The 21,807-nt window shown below is 46.9% G+C and overlaps 1 protein-coding gene across 2 annotated transcripts in view; it reads right to left on the bottom strand.

Moving 5' to 3' along the window:
- The window catches only part of ATAD5 (ATPase family AAA domain containing 5), a 33,106-nt gene extending 11,491 nt beyond the window's left edge, over positions 1-21,615 (bottom strand). Inside the window, exons 1-19 of one of the 2 annotated variants that reach the window (XM_032967353.2) lie at positions 21,372-21,615; positions 19,988-20,054; positions 18,094-18,346; positions 15,953-17,828; positions 15,561-15,642; positions 15,081-15,179; positions 11,915-12,074; positions 11,244-11,340; positions 10,579-10,760; positions 9,867-10,042; positions 9,576-9,717; positions 9,239-9,378; positions 8,583-8,778; positions 7,266-7,362; positions 6,251-6,342; positions 5,652-5,812; positions 4,600-4,792; positions 3,600-3,806; positions 206-318 (exon numbers count right to left, since the gene is read on the bottom strand). In XM_032967353.2, the coding sequence (XP_032823244.2) occupies positions 206-318; positions 3,600-3,806; positions 4,600-4,792; positions 5,652-5,812; positions 6,251-6,342; positions 7,266-7,362; positions 8,583-8,778; positions 9,239-9,378; positions 9,576-9,717; positions 9,867-10,042; positions 10,579-10,760; positions 11,244-11,340; positions 11,915-12,074; positions 15,081-15,179; positions 15,561-15,642; positions 15,953-17,828; positions 18,094-18,346; positions 19,988-20,038 (4,317 nt within the window). In that variant the 5' untranslated portion in view covers positions 20,039-20,054; positions 21,372-21,615. The remainder of the gene's footprint in view (positions 1-205; positions 319-3,599; positions 3,807-4,599; positions 4,793-5,651; positions 5,813-6,250; positions 6,343-7,265; positions 7,363-8,582; positions 8,779-9,238; positions 9,379-9,575; positions 9,718-9,866; positions 10,043-10,578; positions 10,761-11,243; positions 11,341-11,914; positions 12,075-15,080; positions 15,180-15,560; positions 15,643-15,952; positions 17,829-18,093; positions 18,347-19,987; positions 20,055-21,371) is intronic. The other variant, XM_032967352.2, reaches the window with a different exon arrangement.
- Positions 21,616-21,807: the final 192 nt, after the last annotated feature.

Genomic DNA, 21,807 nt, shown 5'->3' with positions numbered 1-21,807 from the left:
CCGGGAGCCACCCGATCACCACTTCTCCCCACGGCATTTCTTTTTGCTGATCATATCGCATTTGTGCTAATACCAGTCTTATACAGGTAAGAGGAAGCATTCTTCCTGAACTTGGTCACAAATGCCATGTAAACAAACAGGCATCTCTCGCTGCACGAGAGCCACCCGGCATAGCACCGTCAGCGTCGGTGTCCTGGGTGCTCACCTCCTCGAAGAGGATGAGGGAGGTGGCGGCCGTGTGCTTCCTGCTCTGCGAGCCGGCGGGGACAGAGCCGGCGGCGCTCTGCTGAACCTCGACCTCGACAGGCGTTCCTTCAGCTGGGCAATGCATGCAGGACATGCGACACCGGGATAACGACCATCACCATCACCACCGTCACCTCTTGTTGCACGGCCCATCTTGTATACAGTTAACTATCGATTATCTGCAGGCGGATTATCCGGGATCGTGCTGATGAACAATATATGTAAAATATTGCAATGTACATGCTGGTTTAATTATGAGGCGCTCCCCCATTGAGGGTCAGTTACTCAGTGCCCATGCGACTGCAAACATTAGAGAGTAAACTCATGACTTTACAGTGAGGGAAAAAAGTATTTGATCCTCTGCTGATTTTGTACGTTTGCCCACTGACAAAGAAATGATCAGTCTATTATTTTAATGGTAGGTTTATTTGAACAGTGAGGGACAGAATAACAACAACAAAAATCCAGAAAAACGCATGTCACAAATGTTATAAATTGATTTGCATTTTAATGAGGGAAATAAGTATTTGACCCCTCTGCAAAACATGACTTAGTACTTGGTGGCAAAACCCTTGTTGGCAATCACAGAGGTCAGACGTTTCTTGTAGTTGGCCACCAGGTTTGCACACATCTCAGGAGGGATTGTGCCCCACTCCTCTTTGCAGATCTTCTCCAAGTCATGAAGGTTTCGAGGCTGACGTTTGGCAACTCGAACCTTCAGCTCCCTCCACAGATTTTCTATGGGATTAAGGTCTGGAGACTGGCTAGGCCACTCCAGGACCTTAATGTGCTTCTTGAGCCACTCCTTTGTTGCCTTGGCCGTGTGTTTTGGGTCATTGTCATGCTGGAATACCCATCCACGACCCATTTTCAATGCCCTAGCTGAGGGAAGGAGGTTCTCACCCAAGATTTGGCGGTACATGGCCCCGTCCACCGTCCCTTTGATGCGGTGAAGTTGTCCTGTCCTGAAATACTGCGACCTTTCACTGGAAAAACCACCTCTGCGGTACTAAATTCTACTCACCTGGTATCGACAATCAAGGGTATTTCCCTGTTCCCAGACGACCTGCTTGTCGGTTTTGATGTGGTGTACCTTATTCACCAAAGTTCCGATACCTGACACCATCGCAATCATTGAAGATCTGGTTCATCAAGGACTACATACGGAGGTACCCCCCCTTGTGAGACATTGCTTAACCAACACATACTTCACCTGGAATGGAACTTTCTACGAACAGACGGATGGCACCCTAATGGGCTCCCCCCTATCTCCAGTTGTAGCCAACGTGTTCATGGAAAAATTTGAAACTGACGCCATCCAGACTGCCACTCTACGCCCGACCTTATGGAAGAGGTACGTAGATGACACCTTTGTTATCTGGCCACATGGCTTACCTGCTCTAGACCAATTCCTCGACCACATCAACTCCATACACCCAGCCATCAGATTTACCATGGAGGTCGAAAAAGGCAAGCTACCCTTTTTGGATGTCTTAATTAAAAGGAGACCTGATGGTTCAATGAGCCACTCGGTCTACAGGAAAGCGACCCATACGGATGCTTACTTAAAACCGGATTCCCACCACCATCCATCCCAGAAGAACTCCCTCATCAAGACTCTATACCATAGAGCCCAATGCATTTCCGACCAGGATCACATTGCCAGTGAACTCAAACACGTACACCAAGCTCTCAAGGCTAATGGTTACTCCGACTACACAATCCGCAAAGCCATCACTCCAGTCATGAAGAAGGATCCCCTTGAGGAACCATTCAAAACAATCACCTTACCCTACATAGCGGGGGTCACAAAAAAGATCTCCAAAATCCTGAACAAACACAAGATCCAGGTCCGATTCAACACAGTACATAAAATTCGTGATCTGGTTCCATCTGTAAAAGATGCTGTTCCAGACATACAGTACCCGGGCGTTTACAAACTAAAGTGCCTCTGTGGTAGCAGCTACATTGAAGAAACCAAACGACATATCTCGGACCGCATCCGCGAACATAAAGCAGACTTGAGATCATTGACAAGATCCTCCCGTGTAGTTCTGGGCTGATTCCTCACCGTTCTCATGATCATTGCAACTCCACGAGGTGAGATCTTGCATGGAGCCCCAGGCCGAGGGAGATTGACAGTTCTTTTGTGTTTCTTCCATTTGCGAATAATCGCACCAACTGTTTTCACCTTCTCACCAAGCTGCTTGGCAATGGTCTTGTATCCCATTCCAGCCTTGTGTAGGTCTACAATCTTGTCCCTGACATCCTTGGAGAGCTCTTTGGTCTTGGCCATGGTGGAGAGTTTGGAATCTGATTGATTGATTGCTTCTGTGGACAGGTGTCTTTTATACATGTAACAAGCTGAGATTAGGAGCGCTCCCTTTAAGAGTGTGCTCCTAATCTCAGCTCATTACCTGTATAAAAGACACCTGGGAGCCAGAAATCTTTCTGATTGAGAGGGGGTCAAATACTTATTTCCCTCATTAAAATGCAAATCAATAAATTTTTGACATGTGTTTTTCTGGATTTTGTTGTTGTTATTCTGTCTCTCACTGTTCAAATAAACCTACCATTAAAATTATAGACCGATCATTTCTTTGTCAGTGGGCAAACGTACAAAATCAGCAGGGGATCAAATACTTTTTCCCTCACTGTATATGAAGCAGCAAAATAAGTTGATACATTCTACGCTTCACCCCAATTTAACATCGGTAAGCAACGTAAATGGAATTTTAGTGTAATTTACTTATGTTTGGCATGATGCGTGTTTATGTTTAATCTGGGCCACCTCTCCCCCACAATTACCCCCCATAACAGAGTTTCCTGTACTAATACTGATACCTTGTGAGCAGGACATAAACAAACAGAATAAAATAATAATTATAAAAACTTTTCTTTAAGGTAAAATGTGTTCCATTAAAACCAAATCCAATTTGCGACACAAGCAAAGGCGTTGAGGGTTGGGGCTCTGGGTGCAAATGAATGGCTGTGAGAGACTGGCTCGGCAGCTGTGCTCACGTCACATAATTACAATTATTAACATTGCACATATCCTAAAACATTACGATCATCATTAACGTGTCACTTTATGAACACCTCATCAGTGCACAGGCACAACCATGAACAATAACCAATGTTAACATTAGTAACCTCTTAATATTACAATACCCAATGCAAAATATTATCTTGAAACCTCTTAATTACACTATCATGACTACTTTGTTACTTAACATATTTCTAAGTGCCTCAAAACAAATCAACTTTGTGTTCGTTTTGGAAAGCTTATGACACTAAATAAAATTACATTAGCACTCCGGTATGCTGGTAATGTATAATGAGACGATACCAACCTCGTTTATTCTGCTTGGGCTCCCGGCTCGGCTTTTTCGTAGCTGGTTCTTTATCAGAATCCCCTGACCTCTTTCCAGAATGTATTTTGAAGAAGTTGACGAAGGCGGCTGGGAGTTGTTTGTTCTTGGTGGAGGCAGCGGAACTGCGGGGTGACACGGGGCGCTTCCGTGGAGAGCGGAGCACCTTGACCGGCGAGGCGTGCCTTGCTGCGGAGAGTGGAGCCAGAGTAAAACAATGACACAGTGCCACCGCAGGGGCTGCAGCACAAGCATCATTCACGAGTGTTTTGTGCTTTCTAAGTAGCTCTCAGCGAGGATTCCATTAAAAGCGTCTCCCCTGCACCTAAAAGAGCGTGGGCAAGCACTCTTCCTCCGCTGGACGACTAGAGAGCAGCGATGGAAAAATTCCACATTGCAAAGGCGGGGAGATATTCCTTCCACAGGACAGCCTCTATTGGCCTCTTACAAAGTTCTATATTGTATAGCTTGCTCTTGTAAACAAGGCCCTGTAGGCTCAAGTTATTACCTGGTAAAATAAACTCCCTTTTACGACGTGGAAGGATTATTGGTTGAGTCAAACCTTAATCGGGATTTGAACTTACGACCTTCCAGGTGCGAGTTGAGTGCTTTAAGCAAAAGACTACCAAGATGTGTGGCTATATTGTGCCAAAAATGTGCAAAAATGGTGGTTAGATCTTGACATACAAAGCGATATTTTCCATTTCTTATCAGCACATTGTAGCACGATGTACCATGAACTCGACAACACGAGCTCGATACCTGGCCATAGCAAACATTAGTGGCAAGTGATATCTGAACTGGTCTTGGGACCCCCTTCAACAACCTGCACCGACCAGTGTGGTGAATTCTTGTCAAACAGCCCCCATGACCAATACAGCCAAGGGGAGGCCTTCATGCAGCAATGGCTACGTGATGACTCCTAATTAAACAGTTTATGGTTCAGGAGGAGACGCTGACACAGCTTTGTGCTCACACTCACCCGACGCTCCCTGCTGCTTGCTTGCGGGTCTGCTGTCGCCGGCTGCGCTGGATGAGGCGGTCGCCGGCGCCCGCAAGACGGAGCCTTGTCCGCCTGCGCGCTGCTTGCTCACCTGGTGCGACTGCGTCGCTTCTCGCAGCTGCGCCAGGATGTGGCGCCCGCTGCGCTGCGATGAGCAGTTCACCTCAAATACCTGGACGGAGACACAGCTGGCATTCAAGCCCAACGCCTGAAGGAAAGTGCAGTGCCCCCTAGTGTGTGGAAAAAAAAGGACCACTTTAAGGAAGCGGTTCTGTAAAGTCTCCTTTTGCAGGCCAATCTCCAACAAGGGGTCACACACTACTCTGCAGGTTACAAAGTGATACTTTGTCTCAGAATACGACGATTATAGCACAAGCGGAATTTGGACAAATTACAAAAGAAACTGCTCAAAAGCAGAAAACACATAGCAGGTAAATGTTTCAAAGGCCCGTTGCCTGCAACAGTAACCTACAATGTATTTCCTGTTATAGGTCAGTGTTCGTTATGACGGCGGTGAAGTGCTTTGGACTTTTCTTGTTGTTAATGATCTGTACGTATACTTGGAGGCATGGAGAATGGATCTGGCCACTTAATTACTTATTTGACCAAAACAAACTTCGACTTTTGGCTGGGGTGCAGTCATGCTCATATTAGTTTTGTACGAACAAATGTACTGAGTAATTATCATTCGTTAACATTTGCAAATACCATAAAATATACAAAAACATTGCAGAGTCCATTTTAAAAAAAATAGATGTGTAATAAATTACTGTCCAATTTGCCAATGCTAAGACCTCTACTGTATCCACAATCTGACTTCCTACTGATACCTGGGGTGGTGACATGACCCAGTAGTCGCGTTGTTCGCCGCTTTTTGCCGAGGTTAGTGGTTCGAATCTGGCAGGCTGCCCCGGTTATTAATGCGGGCGTATTAACCTTACATACTCCGTGGCATCTACTTCACAAATGTATATTAGTATTAAGAACAGCAGTGATATTAATCTAAACCACACGAGGACGCCGTGGGACACCTTAAAGCCGAGCTCCTGGGCACAGGCGTAGACGGCGGCCGTTTTGCCGACGCCGGGGGGCCCTGTGAGCAGCATGCCGTGGCACAGCGAGTCCTCATCCTCCGAGCTGCTGCTCTCATCGTCGCCACTCTCCGACTGGAAGTCACTTTCAGACCCTGAACCTGCGCAGGCAGAGTACATTCAACAAAACATTGGCTTCTCAAAGCAGACAGGATTGTGGAAAGAACTTCGCACTTGATTTTATGAATAGAACATAAAATAGCAAAAGCAGTCACTCACCGCGAAGTAGTGGTAAGAATTGTTTAGTTGAAATTTTTGAAAGTGAAACGTAAAACAAAAAGCCACGTTTTAATTATCGTCCTTCTTTTGACGACTGGTTAAAGAGCTTAGGCCATCAACAATTAAGTTTAATTACAGGTAATCGTGCAAACTGAAACCCCAGAATCTCAGCAGGCAGTACCGACTCGGTGCTCGGATGCACGCAGCGAGCCCCACTCGAGTTAACGTAGACAAGACCATGGCACAATCGCAGGAGTAACTGGCTGTGATTGGACGGCCCGGAGAGGCATAACAGTGGATAGCAGCTCTCATCGTGTCACCTTTAAACATCTTCACTTGCGATTCCGTCTTCTCTCTCCGACTGGCCCGTTCTGCTTCCCGATCGGCACGGCTTTTCCACTCTTTCAGCCAGCTGACAGCCATCAAAAACCATACCAAACCGAGTCAAACATGTGCGTGTATTAAAAGTGATAAAAATGCAGCTCGGAGGTCATAGAGCACAGTCAGCACTGGTTGGGAACCTGGGTTCAAATCCAGGCAGCGACCCATGACTTAATTAATGACTAAAAGTAATAATTTTCGTCCAACTGGGACACCATGCCATAACGGGAGAGTCCTTGCCTGTAAGATCGGCAGTGAACCAGCATTCATTTAAGCATAACTGGCTGTGCTGATGAGACACTGGAGGTTGAGATGGTCCAGAGTCTGCGAGTCTAAATTAAATGCTGCTCAAAGTAGGCACTCCCAGAAGGCTGTGCATCTGATGGTTTGTGTACAAAAAACTTATATTTTTTACATGAAGAGACCCATTTGTGAAGGAGACATTGTCTGCTTAGTTAGGTGATGATTTAATTTGGTTCTCAAATGTAGCAATTGGATTCTGTCAACCTAGTCACCAATGAATGTACAAAAAAACCCATCAAATTACATTTGGTTTGCACTTAAATTGGCTATATTCCAGCTTTGAGAATTTAAGAAAAAATTTTTCACTGTTTCGAAGAGTGGTGGGAAAGTGCTAGCCAGCTATGTGGACCAGAGGTCATTCGAAAGGATCTCGGAAGCAGTTCTGTGATATCCGCTTCCATGGTTCATTCTCTAACACGAATGTTTGCACTGCTCTGTAAGAGATCCAATTGCATTGTTTGCTTTATTACACAATGCCTATTGCACAAATGGGATAAAATTTAGGAAAAAATAGTAACAATAATTTAAACATGATGAAGCAAAACCTTTGCACTTTAGGAATGTAGCGTTGGGTCTTAGCCATTCAAAACGTTATTCCGCACTGCTTGCGATGTGAGAGGTGGGCAGTGCCGGTATGGATGGTTGCATTACCCGTGAAGCTTGCGCACAGCTGCCGAGTTGCCGATAATCTCATCCTTGCTGCGTGGCTGATATTTCTCTGTCCACAGCAGATCGTCACACACCTCACCTGTGAAGATCAAGCGTGTTGCCTTCATCATGCGAGAGCCTACCGAGACAGCATTTCCAGGTACGCAGCAGTAGGCAGGAAACAAAGCGACGATTGCTCTTGTACAACACTAATGTGCCTAACGAGCACTTAGCTGCCAAGCCCACAGAATAACCTCCTGGTTTCAACTTCCCCAGCAAACAATGATTCCCATCAGAACATCATACGGCAGATGCGGCTATCCCTAACGGAGATGTACGATTAAAGAGTAGCCCACAGTGCGACTGCGGTCATCGCTCTCAAACCACGACCCACATAGCAACGCCACTGCCCGCATCAATCATTTCCTCATCAGATATTCACCAGGTGTGTCTGTGCGAGTCTGTGGATCTCTAATGGGTCTCCATGTAAGTCTATAGATTTTCACCACGCTACTTCTGAAGCCATCGACTGGCTTACTCACAAACCTCAAGGGGAACATATGGATATATTAACGGTACACCAGCGCAACATAACACACCCGCCCTCATAAAATAGTCTGACGATGTCGTTGTTGCCCTTGAGTGAGCTGTAGACTCTCAATCAGAAGTCCCCATAGATTCAGGGGCTGCTTTCCCATTCGAACGTCTGGCACGAGTCATCATCTTTTGATGCCACCGTCCGCAAAGAAATGATTGCGAAAATTAATCAAGGAACCGTCCGACCAAGTCTAGGGCATGAGACAAATTTTCCTTTGAAACACGGAGCAGCCAAAAGACTGTGAAGCTTTGTGTTCAGCCACTTATAACCTTCATCTTCAACTGCTCCGACATCACGAGAACTGATATTGACGCAGCACTTCGCAAGATTTTCTGACTGGGGTTGCAAAATCGCAGGAATATAAATAATTATTGCGAAAAATTGTATTTTATTATACCACGCACCAACGGTGTACCGTCAATATGTTCATTTGCATGCTACTGATCAACTACCCTGTCACGCTCACGATAAATACTTGAACCGTGTGAGAATTATTCTATTTGTATAAGTTGTAAGTAAAGGGTTCATGTGTGCCCTGCAGCTACTAATTGCTACATTCATCGCAATGTTAATAAACAACCAATTTTTCAATCAAATTGTAACCAAGAATCAACTGACAAATCGCAGTGTGGGAGGTGAATTGTTACGTGCCTACCTGTTTAGCAAGCAGCCAAAACAGAAACATAAAAAAACATTTAAAAAAGTCGTAGTAACATCGTTACCGAGAAGATCTTCAGAGGCTTGAGCAGCCTCTCGTAGTGACTTCCCACAATCCGTCCTGCCCTCCTCCTGCAACAGAGCTGTGCCGGAGGCACGACCTCTCCGTCTCCTCAAACTGCTGCCCTCCTTCGCCGCCGCAGGGGGCTCACCTTTGCCATCATCATTGATGACAACCACCTCCTGTTCATCGGCGTGCGTCTTCACACACAAAGCAACGTTTAAAGAGTTGGCACTGGCAGCTGTGTATAAACACATAGAAAACACCACACCCCCGTCATCAATAATGCTGTCTTGTACCAAAACAGGAAAACGTATATATAGGTACATGTGTTTATACATATATAGAGTAGGTCAAGAAGCTAAACCAGATGGGTGTCACTGTGCCAGAGTACTCAACTCATAATTGGGTCAAAAATATGAATGAGGGTGGACTCAACACAATCCCTCTTGGGCTGGTTAAATCAGCAGTGGTCACTCTAAGCGTGGACTGTCCCGTTCCACAGGAGTGTGTAATTTCCATAAGCCTTGGAGCGGAGATGAGCACCGTCGCACACTCGCTCGAGCCGGCAACACTGCGGCCGCCTCGTCTGGCAGGAGAACCTGTCCGAGCCGACCCACAGCAGCGAGTGTTCAAAGCCAAGGGAATCTTGGGTGGCACCTGTGGGTCCGCATCACCCCGGCACTTCTTGGGTCTCTGTGCCCCGGCACCGGAGCCACCATCTGCTTTGCGCTTGCGCTGCATGGAGCCGCCCGTCACCACTATCGCCAGCTCCTTGGTAGCACCGACAGTGCCCCCATCTTCAATTAGATGGATAGTACAATACAGATTACAATATAATGTTTAAATACAACTGCATCTCAAGGCAATGCAAAAAACAGCGGAGTGGAGGTATGATGCAATGTAGTCATTATTTTCAAATTCTGAGATGTGTTTGCAAGTTTACATCTGTGCCGAGTGGCGTATGGGTGTACGAGCATAACACAACTTGACCAACCGCTATTGGTAGAGGTGGCGGTGGTGTGGCGCATCTGCATCTGGGCAAGGAACCTCCGCGCTGGGAATTTCGGGTGCGCCGCTTTCACGTCGGCCAGCAACGCCTGCCGTGCCGCGGTGGCCAGGGGTGACCGCGTGCCGGACTGAGCCCACGGGGATACAGCGGGACAAACATACCATGTACATTGTACACCAATCACTCACCACCTCTGAAATTCCTTTTCCTGTCACAATCTGAGGTTGCGCTTCCATTCAAGAATGAGTTCTGTTTTATGTTAGTGAGGGTACACACCTCGTGGCGCACAAGGTCTCGTGCCGCCAACCGCTTGGCCCATGTAAAGAGCCCCAGCCTCAGGGCGGGCAGCCGCCCTACCAGCATCCCAGCATGCACGGTGGGAGTCTCGGCATGCCCAGCCAGGGTGCGCAACAGGGTGGACGTGGGGAACGGCAAGGACCAGAGTTCACAGTCTGTATCCAAACAAAGCAAGTAACGAGGTCACTGGTGATTAAAATTTGTTTTTTTTTCATATGCTAAAAATGTGTATGATTTTGATCATTATATATTTTTAAATTATGTTACTCTTGCCCAACTGAATCTGTTTACCAGTCACTTGGATATTTTACATTGGTGTGAAATAAAGTGTACAAAATGATAACTATATATCAATGAAATATTCTTTCCAACAGCCCATAATACTAATTCACATTTCGAGAAGACATTCCGAATATATATACACACACATACAATATTCATATAAAACGAAACTGATGGCAAGTAATGCCACATTGTCATACATTTTATGGCAAAGTGCAACAGGGCTAGATATAGACGAAAGGGAAACAATTTATCCGGGTTTATCCATTTCTGATAAGGCAGAGTTAGTGTCACAGCACGGCATGGCAGAGCACAGTGCAGTACTCTGTGCAGCACTGAGTGCGGTGCAGCAGAGAGCGGTGCATCGCGGCACAGGTCAGAGGATCGTAATGCGGCACCCGGGCCTCACCAGGCTCCTTCTGCTGCACGTGAGTGGTGGTCGGGAAGGCCTCGAAGGCCGTGGCGTAGGCATCCAGGGTGGCGGCTTCACGGGCCCGCTGGCGGAGCAGCCTGTCGGGGAGGCCACTCTTGAGGAATTCGCGCCGCGAGCGGGAAGCCTCTCCATCGCTCGACTCCTCCGAGCACTCGGAGCTTCGGCGACAACAGCAACGGCACATGAGTAAGCAGTGAGACTCATGCACATTCTTCCCCAGTCCGCACAGACCAGGATGGAAAAGTATGGTCAAATAACCCCCACGACGCAATTGGCGTTTGGAGAGCCCCCCGTCCCATAAGTTGAGTTCAAATCCTGGTCGGGGGTTAACACAGCCCATCCTCCGTACAGGGTAGATAACCTGTGTACCACCTCGTAGGAAGTCGACTGTGGTCGACCAGGATTGACCGACACCCATTATGTGGAATATCCATGGTGGGTCAGCGCCATAAAGAGGAGCTGAGCAATACGTAATTCTCGTATGGGCAGGAATCAATTGAACTCATTGTTTTTTTTGTGTCGTAGTGGTGGAAGATACATTTTCTTTCGTCATGTAAGGGCCCACAGAGACAATTTGGCTCTGGTGTGTTTACTGTGAGGCTTCTAACTCACACACGCTTCTATACAGGTGCAGGCCTCACCTCCTCTCGACCATGACACAGATCCCGTCGCCTTGAGAGAGCTGGACTCGTGCCGACTTTTTTCCAAAGGGGGCGATAGACGCTGCATTTCCCTGAGCTACAGGAGACAGACCCACAGGCCCATGTTTGACTATGGACAGGCACTGATAACGACAATACAACCGCACATTAAACTCGAGCAGCCTGCGTTACATATGGAGGACGGCACGCTGATCACCTTTATACGACATTTAAAGGCAGCAGTGTTCCCGCAGTGGTGCCTCACAGGAACAAGGGCCTGGTTTCGATTCACAACTTGGGTGCCATCTGTTTGAGTTTGTATGTTCTCTAGATGTTCTGTATTGGTATCCTTTGTGTTTTTCAGTTTCCTCCCATAGCTGAAAATATATACAATCTAACTGGTATTGGGCAAACATATCGATGCTGAAAATTATCTGCAAATTACTCAATTGTGATTACAGATGGCAACATCAACCACTACTGCGAACAATTCGCAGGATCCTCCCGAAAAAGTCAGTAATTCACCAACTTTCCTGGGTAAACAGGCGCCGTAATAAATAATGTTCGAGCATCGCGACAAACCTCGGGAGAAATTCAGTTTTATAATGTAGCATCCCACACATCTTTACGCCATGCACTGGGTGACTGTTGCCTCTGCCGAAATCAGATACCTATGGCGTGGTGAGACCTCCTGTCAGGCTTCACTATCGCCACTTTCCCCAGGACGTCGTTGATGCTCCGCCGGCCTGGGCCCCTGGGAGCCACCCTCCGGCGAGCTTCACGACGACCAACACCACCGTCCTCTTCATCTTCCACTACAAAAGGCGAGCTCTGTCCACGGACACATGTTTGTAACAGCATCAATACAGACTGTACGATACAATACACCATCACCATGAAGAGTTCAATCAACACACGATCCCACATGTTGGCTCTCCCATCTGACTTAAGGTCTTTTCCGTAGTCCTGCAGCGCTTTGTACCGGGGTGGTAAGATGTAAACTACCTCGCCTGGTATACAGGAGGTCGTGGGCTCAATCCCGACCCCGACGCCTGCTGCTGTATATTTGAACTTTGCATCTCTCCCAGTGGTCGCGTGTATTTTTTCTCTGGCTCCTCCGGTTTTTCCCTCCACATTTAGAAACCTGCATTGAGATGATTTAGCTGCGACAAATTTCCATCTGATGGGCCACTTTGTTGAGCTATCATTTTGTGGCCTGGTTGATTCTGAAAAGAAAGTTAATACTTCAGTGGGCTTTTTATTGGTAAGATACATGTTTTAAAGTTGTATTTATATATTTTTAAGTGATTTGTTTACTTTTCATAAACTTTGCACTTTTTTGTATTGTTTGTTGTTGTAAAGTTCTTACCCGCCCCTACTAGACACCTGTGAAAAAGAGCTTTATAGCTCACCGAATTTCTCCAGAATAAATAAATATTCTGATTCTGTATTATTCTGCAGCATCATTGCAAGCAGTACAGTTAAAGTACAGTACTTCTTTATGATGCACACTGTATGTAAATCCAACGGTCAACTGCGAATGGTCGAGCCACAGAGGAGCGATCAGTAAAGTATCTAACCTATAAAAGGCATTTTTTGTCTGTCTGTCTGTCCGTCTGTCTGTGTACGCTCGCTTGCGGGGGATTTGGCTCTCGGACCGCGGGGTTCGCGTAGAAAAAAAGGTTGCCGGGCGGCACGCCCCAAGCCCCCTGCTTGGTATAGGCTATTCCATTTTGCCATCCGTCACCTTTAAAGTGGTTTAATTAACGATTTAGTGCATTTACTCTTTATTTATTTACTTTTGCCGCCTGGCTGCTGCTGCGCATGCGCGAAACGCCGACACGAGTTGCCCCTGGCAACGCACTCATGCCGTCGCTGCAGGGTGGACGCCATTTCTCATTCGCGTTCAAAATGCAAAAAATTTAGACGCAACGCTGAGGTAAATTCATCAAAGTGTCACGTCCTCTTCTCTCCCCCTCCACCCCAATGTGTGCACTTACTATTATAGGGTCGGTAGATACTAAAATTATAGCGATTAAATAGGATTATTGTAGCGCGGGGGGGGGGGGGGGGGGGGGGGTTAGCGGCCCAGCACACAGCCTCGGCCGGCCGGGCAATCTAGGCAAGGCCGGAGGCTCTGCAGGGGACTCGGCCTCACGGCAATCTGTCAGGTGAGTACTTTGTGCTATAGAGTCGATATATAATGCTACTAGCGGGAAAATATATTTTAAAACGTCTGAAAACTTAAAAACATAACATACAAATGAAAAGATAACGCATTAATTTAAAATAAAACCCGAGCGTGCCAAGAATCGATTCTTTCAATTGCGCAAAGGAATCGAAGGTTGTAGATTAATTTAGAATTGTCTTGAAGCGACGACGCGCAAGAGAAACATCCTAGATAAACCAGCAAATCTTAAAACAACGTATTACAACGCTGTGTGCTCAAATCCCAGCGTGATGTAAGTCAAACAATACCAACCATACGATAGATTAACCATGTTTTCTAAATCACCAAAACAAAGCTTCAAAAACAATGTAACAGTAATCATAGGAACTGTGATTCTCATTCAACAATAAACGATATAAATAACATGTACGACCAAACTTGCAGCCATAGCTGGCAGCATGACACTCCCAGTGTATGATGTGTGAGTCAGTGGTAGTGAGTGAGTGTATGATGTGCGAGTGAGTCAGCGTATGATGAGTGAGTGTATGATGAGGGAATTAGTGTATGATGAGTGAATGGGTCAGTGGTTGTGTGAGTGAGTGCATGTTAATATAAGTTGGTTGCATGTCGGCAAGTATGCTAAACATTTCGAACAGACACATATTCACAAAATTCCCTTTCATATATGAGATAGTCAGAATGTACTACTATAGTGTAAGCAGGTCCCACCACAGTCAGTATGCACTGCTGTAGTGATAGTAGATACTGCTATCCAGTTGGTAGATACTGCTATACAGTCAGTAGATACTGTTATAGAGTTAGTAGTTACTACTATAGTCAGTGGATACTACTATAGAGTCAGCAGATACTACTATAGAGTTAGTTGTTACTACTATAGAGTCGGTAGATACTACTGTAGGGCCAGTAGATACTACTTCGGTCAGTAGTTACTACAGTCAGTAAATACTACTGAACAGTCAGTAGCTACGACTGGCTCAGTAGATATTACTGTACAGTCAGTAGATACAACTACAGAAGCAAGAGACACTACTTACTCTGTTGTATGTAGGGTGTGTAGGTATATATACCTACGTGAGGGTAAAGATAATTTTTGAGGGGGGGGTCGACAATTTCCGGAAACCTTTTACATCAACTATTTACCCCACACGTTCTATAACTTTTAGGACTTGTGCAAGCCTCTTATAATTTTGTTGGTGGAGAAATGGACAAACGGCCCACCGGGCTTTCACAATACTTTAGTATCTGTGTATGTATATGTTAGGTTTTTAATAGAAGTTTTGAAATATATTTTTTACTCGGGCAACGCCGGGTACTTACCGCTAGTACCTTTATAAATTTGGCTCGAATGTACAAATCCATGATGGGGAAAAGCCACAAAAACCCGCGATGGGTAAAGTTTTAATATATTTGAATACTACACGGCAGCCGGTTAGAAAAAAAAAATCACCAATTACATCATCAAGCTCAAGGTGGATACCATTCAAACGTTTTTTCTTAATCTGTCAGTTGTCATCTGGCAGCTGGCAATGAAGTTGGATGAATGTTACTGTGAGTTAGACAATTTGCATTGTGGAAGCTCCTGGTATAGGAGCAAGGGATGCGAGCGAGAGCCCGATCACTCTCCCCAAAGAGCAATCATCAAGCACCTTCTGCCTGCACGAGCGCCGCAGAGTTGCCCGTGTCTCCGGCTTCTTTTCCTCCTCCTCTCCAACTTTGTCGATTCGCTTCTTAGATTTCTTCTTCAGCTGTAGCAGTGGAATGGCATTACACAAACAGAAGCAATGTTGGGGGTAGCAGAGTGGGGCAATAAACTTGAAAATTCTGAATATGTTGCAAGAAAATGCTGCAGATACAATCAGGAAGAGGAGGTTTGTGATGCGTGGGACACTCGTACAGGAGGGAGGGGGGCAGGTCACCAAGTCAAGCATTGGAGTGGCACCCCAAGGTTAAGGACCAAGAGAACCCGATAGTGGGAGACTTATGTGCACATATTGGAGGGCGTGTGTTGAATGCGCAACAGCTGGATGATGTAGCAGATGGAAGAGATGGTGAGGTGTGATGACCTCAACAGCGCTGGGCATGATGTATGTTGGTGAATGCTAGATCTTTAGCTGAAAGAAACAGACCTTAGAGCTGCAGGGGGTGAACAGTTCTTCATCGGAGGAGCCAATCTCCACGTTTTCAGATACAACCCTCGTCAGCTTTAACCTGTGTGGGTCAGACGCCAGGGATCGTCAATAAAGAACAAACAATAAACACATGCAGAAGGATTGGTCACAACGATATAAATAACATTCTTTATGAGCAAATCGTGACAATTCGTCATACCGTTGAGGAAGGGTAAATAATTACTCGTTTGAAAGTTGTCAATGTTAATATTATTAGATAGAGAGAGCGATTGTGCTATTTCGGTAACCACACATGTAAGATATATAGCAAGCAAATCCTTGACCGGATTATTTGTTTCTAAGCACTTTATCAACAAAATCCAAAAATAAATGGGGATTATACCGCTTACCTAAAGGGGCCGTAGGCAGACAGCAGTTCGGAGCGGTAGACACTCAATGCAGAAGCATCTCTCCGTCCTGTTCCCACCTCACCGGCTTCACCATCAAAGTTCAGCCGCCTGCCCTGGCTCTTTCGAAGCATTTTTGGCGAAGCTGCGTCTTCAACACTCGCCGGCAAAGCGTACGCGCATTTCCTCCTCGGACGAATCACCGGCGACTTGGCTAGCAGTTCCGCCGAATCTGCGGGTTTCTTGTTCACGTCGGCATCTCTGCTTTCAGCTTCGCTCCATGTAACTGACCGCCTGGTCCGTGTGGGTAAACGCTGCCGTTCCTTTACATCTGCGCCGTGAACACTTGCTAAAGTCTCATTCCGTTTCCTGGGTTTACGTCCCATGATCACCGCACTTGACTTGTCGTCCGTCTCTACTTCCTGCTCATCCACTTTTACAGCATCTCCACCAGCTGACACCGCTCTCTGGGCCTTTGCTTTCCCCTTCTCGCGAGCGCCTCGGCCCGATAGCGCCTCCTGCTGCGTGGGTGACATTACTATGCTTCTCCCAGTGTTTGTTGCCGGTTTTGATGCCTCATCCTGCTTAGCGGGCAAAGTTGCCGCCTCTTCGGACTCGGGGATCTGGCCGCCACCTCTCCGCCCTCGCTTCTTTGTCAACCTCCGTACAGCTTCATCCACGCACTTCGATGGATGCCCACTCTCCGCATCATCATCGCTTGCCGGGGAAACCTGCTCGTCCTGCAGTCTCTCTCTCGGCGACGTGACACTCTTGTGCTGGGTGCCACGGCTCTTGAGCGTGTCGCTCCTGGATTTGGTAAATGCTGCCATGAACTCGCGCCGCTCGGCCTTGCTGCAGGCCGGCACGACTGGAAAGCCGTTGGCATCCAACTCCAGCAGCTCGTCGTCCACCAGTACCGCGACGTTTGAGTGTCGGCATTCCTGCATCACCGCGTCATGTGCGGCTGCTCCGGTCGGGGCAGGAGATGCAACACATTTCAATTCCGGATCATCTGCGAGTTTGTTTGGAAAACGTTGTGTCCCCGATGCCGTGACATTACCTTTGAGAGCTTTACTTTGTCTACTAGACAGATCGCTTCTTCCCGAAGCCGTGGGCCTGCTCACCAGATCTGTGCTGGGCTGCTTCTTCTTGCTCAGGTTGAATATATTTGCTACCCTCTTCTGCTTTGCTGGGCTTTCCCTAGGGGTGGCGAGTGCCTCGCGCTCGGGAGAGGAGTGCACCTCCACGCTCACCGTGACCAGTCTGGGCGACGCACCTCGCGTGGCAGGGGACGGTGTCCGTACATCCGGCACGGCCTCACCAGCAATGGCGCTCAACTCGGCACCGGAGCCCTCACCCAACAATGAACAAAGACCAGCAGCTTCCGCATCGGGTGCATTCCCAATCCCGTCTTCAGATTGTTGGCAGCTAATGATAAAGTCTTCGTAGGAGATGGTCATTAGTTCCTCCTGCTCGCTAGACAGAGAAGTCACATTTACCTCCAGCGAGGTGTTGAGCGTGCTCCTGTCGGCTGCACCGCTGCTGTCTTCCTCAACCGATTCGGTTCGTCGAGCGGAGGAATCGACGGCTTTGGTGTCCACTGAGCAATGCTTCACTTCCACCGACTCGGCCATTTCTACTAGGGCCGAGTCGACGCCAAACTCAATCGGTTTCAAGACGGTGTCCTGACTTGAGCTGTCGGAGAGGAGCAGGATGTCCAACTTCGGGCTGTTTCTCACATGTTTGTTTGTGGAGCTAGAACCGCCATTGCTGGCCAAAGCCGCAGCTTTTCTCCTGGACAATCTTGCACGACCGCCCTCACTTTGACGTTTCTCCTTCGCCGATTCTTCCACATCATCTTTCTTCCTCCTACTTTCATCTAGACATGTCCAAACAATTACATATAAAGTTACAATATCTGCTTGATCTTAGTTTAGCTGTTACTATTGAACAAAATAACAGTTAAATACTCAGATAAACTACTATAGTGATGTTGTCATGTGACTATTCAATCATCAATCAACTACAAAATGCAGTTCACTTATATACACAATGAAATTGGCATGGGAAGACCTTCATCCAGCAGCGGATTGATCAAGGATGATTATGGTCATTAATATGACTGTACAGGTGCTCAAATTTACCTCGATTCTTCATCACAGCGTGTGTGACCTTCTTGCCATCGGCCCTGCCGCTCTTCCCCTCTGCAGAGGGAGCCCTCTCCACCCTGGGGAAGTATCCGAGCAGATCGGCGGGACGCGGCACAGATGTCACCCCCGCCTCTGCCGCATCGTCCTGCTGGCGCCGCAGGGGAGTGAAGTAACTGGTGATGGCGCGGGGACGCACGACTCTGTCGTCCGAGTCACTCCGGCTCTTCTTACACTCTTGCTGTGCTCGCTTCACACATCAGGGAAAGAATAAAATCACTCAACTCACTCGCAGACACTAGGCAACTGATAATGGCCATGGTCAAAGCACCATGCAGGCACCATTGAGATTCTGGGTTCGAACCTGGGTTTTGGAGCCTGTGGTTAAACTGGATTATTCTCCCTTGTCGACTGCATCCCCCTCAACTTATCCCCCTTCACTGACATTCCCATCCAACCATTCACACTATGTTGCACATTGGGCAAACAGTGATGCAGCACCTTGGAATTCAATGAATTGTCACGATTTGATTCAGTAATCAAATTTTAATGCCACTGCGGCAAATGTAGCCCCTCCCCATAATGCAGCATTCATGTGAACTAATTACATACAACGTATATATGAAACCTTGACTTAAAGCTTTCGTGACTGCAGGAATTAATATTATTTTGGTCTTTCGGTAAAGTCACGTAGATAGAACAATAAAATTATAAAAATAAAGTTAATACAAAATAATAATAAAATATCACGACGTTTTGATCGCAACACAAGCAATCGTCATCAGGAGATCGTCATCAGGAGAAGACGATTGCTTGTGTTGCGATCAAAACGTCGTGATATTTTTTCTTTTTTATTCACTTTATTTTTATTATTTTATTGTTTTATCTACCTGACTTAACCGAAAGACCCAAAGAATAGGAAAACGTATATATGGATGGAGAACATATTCCTACGCTGCACAATTTTATGCACGTGTAATGAGCAACTTCCAGACACGACAATTACTGAGCGACAAGTGAACCATATGGCGGAAACCCGGGGTAAAAAAGTACCCCGGCTCTCGCTTAATGTCCGTGATTCAGTAATTTTTAATCTGATGGTCGGCGATGCGGCAATTGACTCATCTTGACGAGCTGTACACGATGCACTCTTCAAAGTTGAATTTTTCGATAACGAATTTTTTATGCTGTTTGGCGTTTCGACATCGCGGAGTAGCACCGATTTCGGATTTATTGGTACCCCAGTTGTGGAGTTAAGTACACCCCTGGCAAAATCGTGTCCCAGAAATAAAATATTTAATTGCCTCGGCCATTTTGTATAATTTGGTACCCCGGGGTACCACCATAAGGATCATATATATACATAGGGCGAACTATATTGCTGGATGACTAATATAGCGATGACAACGATAGGAGCCGTACAGCGGATCGGCCATGCGGCCGGACGATGAAGAAGAGATGACGGCGAAGACAGCGACGGCAGCCAGGACCAGGACCCCACGACAGCCCCGAACCTCTGGTCCCGTCCCCCTTATATACTCCTCGGCATGGCCAGGCCCCGCCTCTGGCCACGCCCCCTTCTAGAACCTTCGAGCAGGTTCCACGGAGCTTCCCGACTGAACCCGCCTTTAACCTTTAGCCCAGTTACGCCCCCTTATAGTTGGCTATGAAATAACGCACCCATACCCGTGATTATCCCTCCTGGCCAACAGATGGCACCCTGTCATTACACACGTACTGTAAGTTTCATTTTTAGTTGATGAACCGATGCATAACTGCAGGTCTAACATGGATAGTTGATCAGTTCTGTAGAAAGCACCTCTTTCAGCTCTGCCACAACGATAACTACACAAAGATAAGCCATGCTACACCACCACACGGTCGCCTCTACCTGATGTCCATAGTCTTCAACCACTGACTCCATAGCCAAAGCACCCACCATGATGTCCTGGATCACCCTGGGTCAGCACAGCAAACACTCATGTAAGATTCTCAACAGGTACAACAATATTAAACACTACAGTAAACCAAAGCAGTATATCATAATTCTAATAATAATAATTATGTAATACAGTTTAACACGTAGGCTTTCGCGACCAATATTATTCATAATAAAGGTTTTTGTGTTAGATCGCGTTATTTATAAATGTGTCGTAACCCTCCACCACCCGACACGGCCAATCAGCAAAAAAAGTGTCACGTTGACAAAAGACAAATAATTCACTACTTTAGCCCACCGTTGTGTTGAAGAGTGAATCCACAACATTTACAGTTTGAGTACGACGTTTCGCTGGTAATTACATCCAGCATCATCGGGCAATTGATGCATACAAGTCTCACCGAGTCAGACAGCTCTCCATAGGAGGCCCTGTATTGGGATATCTGGTTAATATTAATAAGTGTTTGTGAGCGACTCGCAATCTGAAGGTTGTGAGTTCGAATCCTGGCTGGGGTTGATTCTGCCCAATATCCCTCTGTTGTAAATACAACGAGTACCATTTTGTGGCTGTCCTATGGACACTCACCCCCGCCATAAGAACGTGTAATGTCTACCGATGAGGACCACCTTAATGCTGACTTAAGCATGAAATCACCGAGACCGACAGCCACGTAACTTTAAAAGTTAGACTCTGCAGTTGCAGTGTCGACTGTGCAACAGCTGCATGCTGCTATTGGTGTTTTTTTTGCTCCAATAGACTTGTCTCAATGGCCTCTCACATGCTCATAAACACATGTGCATGTACTTACAATACATACGGCTGCATAATTTAGCATTCATACAAGTTGCTGTATAAATACGTTGACAATACGTTCCCATTTGTCTTGACACAAAAACATAAATGCACGTTTTACACATCCCATCGGCCAGCAAAGCCTTCTGGAAGCACACTTTTGAGCAGCATTGGTAAAACACTTTACACGCACAATCCATGATCGGCGTTTTGACATTCAGCAGTGAGGCTCGTTTAAACCAATGCCGATGAAATTGGCAAGGACCGATACACGTCAAATATCGCACTTGTACAGTCCACAAGGTGGATCGCGGTGGTTGTCGTGCATAGTGGAGCGATCGCTCCCAACATCTAAGAACCGCGCTCGTCTCGAAGCCGACAACCGCTCTCTGCCGTCACCGCGAGAGGACAAATCCCAGCTCATTCATCACACTGGGGCGCGTTAACGACAAGCATTAGCGGACACTAACACACACTGCTAACGCATGCACAAAGAATACACAGCCGCATCCAACAACAGAGATGTGTTTGCGTGCTGCTCACGGTCGATGCGGCGGGGTTGTACAGGACTCACATTCGCTGTGCAGCGAGCCGCACGCGATGGTAGTCGCAGCACTCGCTAATGAACCGAGGTCACTGGGTCACTGGATCGCTCGGCCACTCGGTCATTACGATCACAACTCGCGCCGCCGCAGCGCGGGAGAATTCACGTTTGCAGAAATGGCGCCAAAACCGTGACCATCCCCACCCACTCAGCCTCCTTGACCCCGACGTCATCGCATTTGCAAATGACGTCACTTTCAATGTTTACAAATTTTACGTCATTGCGTCGCGAATAAGATCGCTCCGCGAGTGACGTCACCGCGCAATAAGTTTACAGTTACGTCATCCATTTCAACCCCGGCGTGATCGGAGTTTCCGGATGACGTCATCGCTCGCTCTGTCGGTTGTGATTGGTCCGATTCGCTCGCGCTCGACC

The sequence above is a fragment of the Petromyzon marinus genome, chromosome 37 (genome assembly GCF_048934315.1).
Source record: "Petromyzon marinus isolate PM22_M1 ecotype Great Lakes invasive population chromosome 37, UKy_Petmar_22M1.pri1.0, whole genome shotgun sequence".
Lineage (NCBI taxonomy): Eukaryota > Metazoa > Chordata > Hyperoartia > Petromyzontiformes > Petromyzontidae > Petromyzon > Petromyzon marinus.
The sequence above is the reverse complement of the archived record's forward strand: the minus strand, read 5'-3'. Positions and strand labels throughout refer to the sequence as shown.